Source organism: Sinohyriopsis cumingii, chromosome 11 (assembly GCF_028554795.1).
Source record: "Sinohyriopsis cumingii isolate HCF-2022 chromosome 11, ASM2855479v2, whole genome shotgun sequence".
In the NCBI taxonomy this organism is placed as follows: domain Eukaryota; kingdom Metazoa; phylum Mollusca; class Bivalvia; order Unionida; family Unionidae; genus Sinohyriopsis; species Sinohyriopsis cumingii.
The window spans coordinates 101,509,875-101,521,973 of NC_142971.1; the positions used below are offsets into that span (position 1 = coordinate 101,509,875).

A 12,099-nucleotide genomic window follows, 5' to 3' on the forward strand; every position below is an offset into this window, starting at 1 on the left:
CTTAATGTAGGTAATGTGTACACACAAACAAGATACACACACACACACACAGACATGTGTGTGTCTAAATTGTTGGATGTTCTTAAAAAAGCCTTGTTTTGAAGATTAGACATTTTTGTTGTATTTCCCTTTCCATGCTGGCTGTGATTAATAAGATTGAGGCAGAAAATATAGTTTTAATGGGAGGACTAATGACAATTATTATACTTGTGTAAATATATTACATGTCTCTTGTCTTCTGTATTCATTAATGTCACTGTAATGTTCATCTTACTATTATATAATAATAAAAATAAATGAAGGAAATCTATTTTGAAGATGAGATAAAGTCAGTTATACATACATGCATATTGAGATGGATTATACTATGTGTGATCAGAATTATTTTGGATAGTGTTCAAGGTATTAATAAATTATTGTTGGATTACTCATTATTAGGTAGCAAAAAAATGTGTGTATCTGGTTGGTCGACATCCCAGTTTTTGGGTGCTGACTCTAGGAATTTTTTCCCCAGGGGGAAATTGTTTTAAATAATTTTTTTCTTCAAGAAATTCCCCCAGATTGATTTGTGCATCTAATTGAACTGGTTTAGCCCAGAACTTGAAGCAGTACATTATATATATTAATAATTGTAATGTATATATGTTGTTTTTAAAAAAGAATACCTACCTACATACTCTAACGTGCAATAGGAAGCGTACACATTGTTGTTTGTGGCCTTAAAGATGCTCAGGTGACATAAAACAGGTCAGTTTGGGTAAAGTTTCAATCCCTCTTTGTGTCTAAACTCGAAGCTTATTTAAATTTAAAACTCCTGACCATATTTTGTAAAACTCCTTATCTGTTGCCTTGAAGCTAACCTTGTTTCTGTCCTATGTAGGTCAGTACTTATCAGAGACATGTACATATTATTATTCTTAATTACCATTTATCCACTTCTGTACAAACAACATTGTTGGCATGGTTACGTTAAAACAGGATTTGACTGGTTTGAATTAAAGTATTCCTATGGGTATATTAGCCTTTTTGTGCCAAGGTCTACTACATTGTTACATGTGTGTGTGTGTATGTATGTATGTAAGCAAGCTGGGCTGTCATAAGTTTTGGATCCGGTTATACAGGTGACTGTATAGGGCACATTGGGGGGAGGTACCATTTCATGAAGCTTGAAGTATTTTTCTTTATTTGTGGTGCCAGGGTGCCATTTCATCTAGTGCATGCATGCATGTATGTTATGTATGTATGTATGTATGTTATGTATGTATGTATGTATGTATGTATGTATGTATGCATGTATGACTTTCACAGAAATTTTTGGACTTTGAACCATGACCATGAAGTTTCTGTAGGCATTAGAGTGATGCTCATCTTCATTTCATTCATAATGTTTATATAATTAGATATATTGCTTTTGTAAAATCCAGTTACTCCACAACTTGAAAGACTGATTCATTACATCTTGATGTCACGGATATGATATTACTTTAAACCTACCATGTGTACTCGCATATAAGATGAGTCCAAATGCAAAATGCACAGAAATAGATCTGCCATCACATAATGCAGTGGCAGATCTGGGTCTGTGAAGGTTGTTAGGAGTAATCTTTAGAATAAAAAATATAGACCCTGATCTGCAAGTGCATTTTGACTTGGCAGATCAGTATCTTTGTTGTTTGCACTTTGACTTGACTTACAATTGAGTACATACGGTAGTTGTAATGCAGCAGTTTGAACTCTCGAAAGACTGGAATTGAATGACATTGCTAGGAACTGTGCCTCCTTTTAAATACATGTAATGAAAAAGAAAAATTCTTATATATGTTAGTAATCACAATAATAGTTCTGTAAAAGAAAATGATAAAGTCATTGTAAAGTGTAATAGAATTTTTGGGAAATCTTTAGCGATTTGCAGCTTGCCATTAATCAGCCTTGCATGCCTTTTGTTACTTAAAATTGATCTCAGTAAATGTGTCATAGTGAAAAAAAGAAAAAAAAATCACTCCCAAAATACTCTTTTAATATGTCCATTTGATTATAAGTCTGATTTTTATATTGCAAATATTTTTATGACTTTTTCAATGTTCATTATTCTTGGGCATTCAGTCTCAGAATACGTTTCCCGTACTTTTCCATGTAATAACCCTTACTTTAAAATAGAATTTTTGCTAGGAGTAGCACAAGAAAATAATTTTTTGTGATTTTGGATTGTTTGGACTGTTACCTTTGTTCCAATATAAATTTTAACAAAGTTAAATTCTCCCACATTTCACAAGCCACCATAGCTATCATGAGGTTAATACGTGGGTTTATGAGTCCTAGGAAGGTGATATGGGGTTCTTAAACATAGTTGCTTGAAATTATCTTGAAATTTAGACAGGTGAAATGGAAACTGGATGTTATCATTTAGAATTTTGTATAACCCTCGCATACCTGCTCATGTGTGCATGCACATGCATGTGTACATGTATATGTATGTATGTATGTATGTATGTAGATAGGTAGGTAGGTATGGCACCATGTAGTAACAATTATTACAATCAGATTAGGCTAGCTCATACATATAGTCTGTGGCACTCAAAGTTTTCAGTGGACCATGCCAAGAATTATACAGAACTTAAAAAACTAAGGTAGACACTTTGTATATAACCACATGAGAGATACTAAAATAAAGGGGCACAAAGATAAATTCAATATTTTCAAAGCCATGTGTTGTGGTTCTTAATTATTTATGAAAATGATGTAATGTTGCATTAACTAAATAACAGGTGAAATGTTTAATAATTACATGTATATGGAATAGTTGGTAATCGGCACTTAAGTGTAGGGTAGCTTACCTGTATGTAAATATGATCATCAGATTTCACACCTGAATCACAAGTATATATTCTGGTCATGATGTGATGGACCAGTCATTATAGTGATACTTTTAGAGACACATTGTGTGTGAGGAGAAAATAGCACGCTGTCAGTGTGCAACTAGGCTTACTACTTGTGACTTCACATTGTGGGCAGTGGGCAAAATGGAGAAGCCTTTAGTAGGTATGTTAGTTGTTGAATAGGTGGCAAGAGTAGTGGTATGAAGACTTATAAATGGGTTTTTCAGATAATGGCAAATGTATTTGAACCTTGTTCAAGACAAGTTAATTCCTTCAAGAGAACTTGAGTTTCATTTTGCATGAATTATTGGAAATACATTAATGTTTTTTCAGTTTTGTCTGAGAGCAAAAAAATGCATTGTAATCTTGAAGCTCACCTGGCTGTGAAGTCATGTGAATTTATGGTATGATCCTTTGTCCGTTGTGTATGTTGTGCATTTTTGCATTGAGCTTCATTAGTGCACAATTGTTTTTGTTTTTTTACATCTTTTAAAAATATCATTAAACAGAATTTGACCAGATGTGTCTGAACATATCATGAAGCTTTTTAAAAAAAATTCAAAAGATAGTGGTCTGTTATCAGTTATGGTTGCCTTTTCTAAAACTAGCCTGGGACAGGTACCATGGTGTGTCCTTGGGCACTCAAGGCACTTTACTCCAATTGCCTCAGCACTAAATAACCTACTGTATTTGTGTTGCTGTTTTGTAATGCACCAAAACGAACTAAAAATAGATAAACCTATAAGCTACTTCTTTTCAAGAAGTGCTCAATAAAATCTGAGCATATTCGAAAGAAAGCGTCCATACATGATGCTGTTTCAGATGGGTTTAAATGTTGATATGCTATCAAATACAGTCACTGCTAATAAAAAAAGAAAATACTAATCGTGCCAATTTGCCTTTTAAATCAAAGGAGATAATCTTGCCATGTTTTCCTCCTTGCTGAAAACAGCTTTGTTTTAATACATGATTCATGAATTTAAAAAACAAAAATTATTTATACTAGTAAAATAATATACCTTAGCGAATAAATTAATTAATCAGTAATTTTTAAGCTGAAGAAAAGGATAATAGAAATATAGCAATCAGTACTCAAAGTTGATAAAATGAATTATGCATAAGGGTAGCTGGGAAAAGAGTCAAGTGTATGCAGTTGTGTAGAATGAATTTATTGTATTCTGTCCTTTGGTGACACACCTTATTTTCATTGCCAGGAAAAACTAATCAAAGCCACATGATAAGTAAAAATGGTATTGCCATTTTTAAATTTGCTTTAATATTTTTTGCTTTCATGTTATTACATGTAAAATATATGCATTAATGTATGGTATTTCATGGATTAAATGCCATTATTCGCACATTATTAATCCTACTGGTCATAGGTCAGAAGATCTTTCATGACTGCCTTTTACTGGCAGCCTGTTAAGCACAAGTTCATCACTACTCCACCTAAACTATGCAGAGGAATGCCATAAAATTTTACATGTACAGTCATCCCAAGGTCTAGTTGGCCCTAAATGAAAATGGTGCTACTTCTACATCCAATATGGCAGCTACAGGAGCCATCTGGAAAGTCTTGTTATTGCTACTTCCTTCTGAATAGACGATCATATAAACATGGGGTTTTCATTAAAAGATTAAAATGGTACCAGTCTGACTATCTTGAAAATCTTTGTATCGCTACTCCTCGTTGATGGATGATTATATTGACATAATATTTTCTAGACCAGAAGAGTTTACAGGATGGCCTGTTGTCTGTCATCCATCTGTCTGTTGTCTGTAATCCATCTGTCTGTTAGCACAAATTTATTATCAATATTCAGAAACTACTTGTAGAACTGCCTTAATGCTTCCCATGCATACCAGATATTGATATGTACCAAAATTATGTGGATGTGTGTGTGTGTGTGTGTGTGTATGTGTGTGTGTGTGTGATTTTGATTTTTTTTTGCATAGCTTGAACAATTTTTCAATGATACCGCTTAGGATGTCTACATTGTGGCAGTTGATAGTGATGTTTAGCACTGCAGCATCATTCAATAGACATGTAGCATCATGTCCCACCTAGTCAAATTATCCTGACACCAGACTGACTAGTCCTAACACTAGCCTCCTAATGCTGAGCTCCAAGTGAGGCAGCTACTTGTACCATTTTTATGTCTTTGGTATGACTCTGCCAGGGTTTGAACCTGTGATGTCCAACTTCTGAGGTGGTTACCACTAGTCACTTAGGCCACCGGAGCAGTTTGTGGATTAGATAAGAAGGTCTATTATTTCTACAGAAGAATCATTGCTTATTTGAGTTTTAAAACTTCATGGCATGTACAGACAACAAAAGCGATAAAAAAATTGATAAGGCAAGAGAAACAACGTGTTTCAAGTTGGCCTAATGTCCCTGTCTTTTGTTGCCACTCTATTACTTTTTTCCCCCATAGTAAAATTTATTGTTTGTTACATTTGTTTAAAACTTTTATATAAAAATGTCCTGAAATAGATCTCTACATCCATTTGAGCCAGTTTTGCCCAGTACTTGAAGCACTTACTACAGAATAATAGCAATAGCAAAATAAATTGCATTCCAGTACTTATAATTCATAGCATATAAGGCATATGAAATAAGGATTTGTTTTGTGTTTGGTTATTATTTTTAAATATTTCCCAATGAAAACAATTCATGTATACAATACTGGATTCAGATATTGGTAATATCCGCAATGTAAGTGTTAAACAAAACTTTTGGGATGAATTAAAACTTGAATTTTAATGCTTTTCTCTTTTAATAAATGGCATCAGTCTTCTGATGATTTTACAATTGAGTCAAGTAATATAGTTTTAAACAAATATTATTATATCAGTGTTTGTGATTTAATTAAAAGTAAAACATGGGTCTGCCAAATTTCAACAATTCATGTTACTTGTTAAGGCTATTAAGACACGTAACTTCTTAAGGCTATTATGACATGTAACTTCTTAAGGCTATTATGACACGTAACTTCTTAAGGCTATTAAGACACGTAACTTGTTAAGGCTATTAAGACGCGTAACTTCTTAAGGCTATAATGACACGTAACTTCTTAAGGCTATTATGACACGTAACTTGTTAAGGCTATTAAGACACGTAACTTCTTAAGGCTATTACCTGGCTGTAGATTTTCTATCATATTCCATGAAAACAATGGAAAACGCTGGAAAATTCTAGCATGGATAATGCTGGAGTATTTGGACTAATATTCCAGCCTCTGTCCAGGGTAGGCTGGAAAACCCTGAACAATTCTTGCATGGAAAACACTGGGCAATTCTAGCATGGAAAACGCTGGAAAATTATAGCATGGAAAACGCTGGAGTATTTGGACTAATATTCCAGCCTATGTCCAGGGTAGGCTAGAAAAACCTGGACAAGTCTAGCATGGAAAACGCTGGAAAATTCTAGCATGGAAAATGCTGGAGTATTTGGACTAATATTCCAGCCTCTGTCCAGGGTAGGCTGGAAAACCCTGGACAATTCTAGCATGGAAAATGCTGGAGTATTTGGACTAATATTTATGGCGCTGTTCTCCCCAGTCATCATGAAAAGGACTAAAATGGTACTCACCATAGCACAGCAGAATTTCATACTTATACACTGTAGTGTCAAGCTCATGTGGTGAACAGATTTGGACATATTTATGATTTTATATGCACCAGATATTTTCTGGTCAGGATTTAACTAATTTTTCAGGATATCTTTTCATACATGTATAGTTTGTGTTACACTAACATTTTTGTATAGTGATGTTCTTTTGATAATGAACATTTAATTACATATGTGGTACAGACAATAAATGATGTACTACTTCAGCACTTGTGGTTTGTCTTTTTAAAGCAAGGGTCAAGTGTGTGTTTGTGTGTGTGGTTTAGTTTGTTAATTTGACTTGTGTCCTCTATTTCTCAGTATATATTTATCATAGGTTTGAAATAATAGTTTAGTTTCAAGTTAAAAAATCTGTGTTACAGCGCAGTTTAGTCATGATTGCTCTTTCTTTAGGTAATTAAAAATAATTCTTTGTACCAATCTTGAAAATTGGCTAAGTTCTTTTCCAGGGTCTTCCATGCTGAAATTTATCCAAAAAATTCCAAATCTAAACTGTCCAATGCTTTTCCATCATTTTCCAGGGTTTTCCATGCGGAAAAAAATCAAAGTCCAAAATGTCCAGCATTTTCCATGCACAATGTCCAGGGTTTCCATGCTAAATTTTGTAGAATATCTCATTTTTCCATAGTTTTCCAGGGTTTTTCTATCGTATTCCATCCTTTTCCAGAGTATACGATGGAAAAAGTACAGCCGGGTAAGACATGTAACTTGTTAAGACTATTAAGACATGTATCTTGTTAAGACTATTAAGACATGTAACTTGTTAAGGCTATTAAGACATGTAACTTGTTAAGACTATTAAGACATGTAACTTGTTAAGACTATTAAGACATGTAACTTGTTAAGGCTATTAAGACATGCAACTTGTTAAGGTAATTTCCAATGATAAGCAAACTGTTTCTTCACTTTCCCTAAGTCTGTCTCTCTTGTCCTTGTCATTGTGGAGCTACATTTGTATCTAAAAACATTAGAGTATAGAAACAATTATGTAAACATAATATCTGAAAATTACAAGGCATAAAACATATTTTGCAATAGAAATTTCATGTTTGAAAAGAATTTTTTAAGGCATTTAGAAATACATTAACAATGAATGATTACAAAATTCAAAATATCCAGTCCTCTGCCCCTTTCTTTGTCTGAAAAATGAATATTAGTTGTTGGATTGGTCAGGTGCTGACACACATGTAAAGTTTATTACCTGTACATATAACCATAATTTTGATTTCTATGCCAGACCTGTGTCATTGTCAAAGCCAAACTATTAACTAAAGTACAAGACACATGGTGGTACACTGCCTGTTCAATTATTCCTCATTTATGCTGAAGCATGTTTATCCATGCTTTTTTTTTTTTGCTCTATTTAATTGTTCTCTTAACTAGATAGTTTGGTGTTTTATGGCACAGCAACACATGTAGGTTATTAACTGACAGTTGAAATATAGTTCTTTACTAGTTGGCTAGAATAACAAAAATGTTTCCATGTGCTATAAGAAATTTGATGATGAAATGAAAGTTCTTACCTTAAACTTTTTAAATCTAGAGTCTACACTCCATATAATGCCAACATTCATCCACAGACAAAATTGGCACTACGTTCTTTCTTCATTTTAAGATGTTGTTAATGGCAACTATAGAGCATAGTACCTTACATTGAGACCACCTTATAATGAAATACATGATGATACACAACTCAGTACTGCTGAATTAAATGGGTATTATAAGGAATGGCCTTATAGTGATTGAGTACTGTATAATGAAGTTCACAATTTAACTCATTATGGTAGTACCCTTCTTCTGAGTTCAGTAGTGTTAAGGTCATTTAAGATACACTACAGTGGGTGGTATTACAGAAAAGTTGACATGGAGCTCTACAGTACTACCAAATAATCTGGACTTTTTTTTATAGTCGCAGTACAAAATACAGAGGGAAAAACATTTTTTTAGACCTGATTTTTTATACCCAAAATTCGCTTGTCAGTATCTGATTTTGTGTCTGGATCTTAGACTTTTTGGCTTCAAATCTAAGGCAGACTAGTCTGAACTGCACGCAGACAGGAGAACCTTTGCAAAAAGTGGGATAAGATAGGATTTTGGAGAAAAAAGGCTTAATGACATGTAAATGATGTTTCCAATAAGCAAAATATAAAAATTAAAAAAAAGAACTCCGTCCTTTACCCTTCTGCATATGTGCGAGCGAAATCGCCAATGAAAAGTGTTTCTAACACAACTAGGCTGCAGGCTAAACTAAAATCTCATTCAAGCCAATTTGTTTGGATGTAATCAGAAGTAACTCCCAAAATGTGTTTCCTGCTTGCATTTCAGGCAAAATGACAAAAAATCTCCATGGGTTAATGAATTAAAGGGTACAAGACTTACCAGTCAATATGAATATAAATAGATGCTAAGAGTACGAAATATGAAATCAAATTTAGTGATTGGCAATTGCAAAAATACAACTTATCACACTTAAAGATAATTTTATCAAAACCACACATGAATCTTTATAAATTCCATTGAATTGTGCTCTTATTACCAATATGAAATAAAAGGCACAGTAGATTTTCGTCATTATATGTAACTTAGTGTCCAGTGCTTCTTAATATTTGTAGCTAGTCTGATTTACAGTAAAACATTCACTCACTATTAGAATCAACAGCATTCTCCTTTTTGACAAACAAAATCCAAGATTGATATCTCTTCTCACTCCCTGGGAAAAGGTTCCTTTACATTATTTCATAGTCTGAGTTTTCTCTGACCCTTGACACCCCATTTTTGATGTTTGGATATTTATGTTGGGGTGTGGCAAGGGTCAGAGGAAACTTGGACTAATTATTTCAAAGACTTGTTAGAAGACAGGTGGAAGATATGCATATTGGAATAAAGTTTTGGTAAAATGGAGTGGAGAAAATTGCATTTTTGTTCATATTTTGGACTGGTGGATGATGGAAACTGAGGGTGATGGTAATGATGCAGGAATGAAAGAAATTACAAAATCAGATCAGAGCAATTTGTAGACAATAAGAGACAGACCAGGCAATATATTATGTGGCGTTTTAAAAATGTCACATAGAATTTAACATAAATTTCTTGTAGTCCTAAAGAATTATAGAATGTAAATTTTCTAGTCCTGCTAAATCTTTACTAGTCCCTCCAACAAAACAATGTCATGGACATATTTGAGATTTACTAGTTGAGCTGTGTACCACAAACAATCCTGTACCATGGTATACAGCAATTATATTAGGGACCAACAATTTATCGCTTCATGGCAGGGGCTTGACTCTTTTAAGATAAAAAATTATGTCTGTCAGTAGATGGAAAAAACATCTTATTCTCATTTATAGCAAAATAACTGTTATGGGATGGTGCCTTAAGTCCTGAATAAAGCAGTTTAATTGGATGAAATCTTAACTTTGTCATTAAGTCCAGAACCAAACTTGTAGCCATAATTTGGTTAAGTTGGGACTCGAAAAATTTGAGTAAACTTTATTATCAGACCTGGATTTCACCAGCACTCACTTCATTGTAGACTTAGTGCATGATCAGAATCCAGCAGTCTGATTGGTTGAAATTAAAGCTTAGTGTAACACTGACCAATCAGTAGTCATCAGTCTAGACTTTAAAAGTTGCGCTGGTGTAATTGGGGCTGGTTCCACTTGGGCAATTTTTTTACATCAGATGTACTAAGACAAATTCCACATGCAGGTTAATTGTATAAGTAGACTTTTTAATGCCCCACCACGACAGTGGTATGGCTTATAGTTTTATCTTTGTCTGTCCATCCATCCATTTGTCTGTCACACTTTGGTTATTTTCTATGTTTAGGTCAGGTTTCGGTCATTGTGGTGAGGCACCAACGCTTTGAAAACGCATTTCTGGTTTGTATATAATAAGCTTGATTTACAAGTATTCTGTAATATTTTAATACATTCAGTTTAACTTGCCTTTTTGAGAGAAAAATGCAAGACATTAGAGCAATACTGATGTCTGCAGCATCAACACAGTGTTAATATAGTAGACTGTTACATGAACTCCTGTTATCTGAAATACCCAAAATTATCTGAATTATTCAGGTCCCAGCAAAATTTGTTCTTTGTTTATATTTTTACATCTATTATCCAACATAGATTATTTAAGTACACTCCTTTTATCTAGATAATTTAGCAGTCCGAAATCCTCTAATCCGCATCATCTGAAGTGTGTAAGCTATCGTGAGTGGCATGTTTAATTTCTTGAATCTTGACTCCTGTTGGTCCACGCTGTGAGTACTTTGTTAATGAAAAGACAGGTTATGTTTGTTGTCTCTTATTGACTTGCCATTTGATAACCCAGCTATTAATTACATTAATGGCAGTAATTTTGTGTAAAGTAGGTTTGAGAAAGGAAAGTTGGAAAATCATATTATCCCATTGAAAGCTATGTTTGTACATGTCATTTTCAGAAAAAATTTCCGAAGTCAGTTGCTTACTACATTTTATCCAAATCACCAAGCCACTGAAACTGGAAGTGATACAAAGCGGAAGAGTATAATATAATGCCATCCTTGAAATTGAACAGGGTCTCAGAAGCAAAGCTTAGATTGCAAGCAGTGCAACATTCATAGAAACATGCTATCAGCATTGGCTGACAAACAAGAAAATGATTAAAGATGGCTAAATAAAGTTAGAAGACAGAATGCAATGAAATCCAGTGCCTTTGATGAGGCTGAAGAGGCAAGTCTATAGTGGTTTTAAATTGGTCTTTGCTAGAGACAAGAACATCCTTGTCTCAGGGCCTATGCTTTTAACAAAAGCTGAACAGTTCTCCTAGATAAGTAATAAGAAAACAATATATTAAATGGTGCTTTTTATTTCTGTGGAATATATATCAATGCAAAGTAAAGGTATCATCTTCAGAGATTTGTTAAAATTTTTGTCAAACAACAGCATTGTATTGGAAAAGAAATGACTTGATGCTCCTTAATGACCTTTGGTTATATAACCCCAGTATTATCCAAAGTTTTCTTCTAGTCCTGGACCCCTCCCTGGACTTTGGATAATCAAGAGTGTGCTGTATTACTCAATTATTATAGTTGCATAAATAATGGATTATGAGATTTTCGATGTTTAGGTTACCAATCAATGAAAGTCAATACCTGTGAAACTGATTTCCACAGGAAAAGATAGGATTTTACTTAATTATGTCAATAATTGTAATGTCTAGAGACATTTACAAAACTGAACCTCTTGTATGATTTGTATCATTGTACCATTTAGGTACATATAGCTTACATCAGTTAAAGTTCGACAGGTGTGTGCTTTACAATAATTAATTGGTAATATATGTGTGTATAATATTGAGGATATATGGTATGGGTTGTTATGAATATTTGATTTAATTATATGTCATTTAATATGTATTTATTTCAATTTAATCGTTTGTCAGTTTACTTTTTTTTTTATTTTTCATTACATGACATTGTAATGTAAATTTATTCACTAGAGACGATACTTTTTTCAGACATCGACTGTTAGTTTATAAACACCAGGTGTTGATCTAAATCCTGACCTTGTTTCAAAATTTGTAGCAACCATCGTAAACAAGTTCTAC

General features: G+C 33.5%; 1 protein-coding gene across 4 annotated transcripts in view; it reads left to right on the plus strand.

Moving 5' to 3' along the window:
• Window positions 1-12,099, plus strand: part of LOC149789174 (prestin-like) — a 223,794-nt gene that overhangs the window by 115,566 nt on the left and 96,129 nt on the right. The window contains exon 1 of one of the 4 annotated variants that reach the window (XM_089975303.1): window positions 2,914-3,039. The exons of the other annotated variants lie outside the window; for them this stretch is intronic. Within the exon in view, the coding sequence (XP_089831429.1) occupies window positions 3,021-3,039 (19 nt within the window). The 5' untranslated portion in view covers window positions 2,914-3,020. Of the gene's footprint in view, window positions 1-2,913; window positions 3,040-12,099 lie in introns of those variants that run through there. 4 annotated transcript variants of the gene reach the window in all.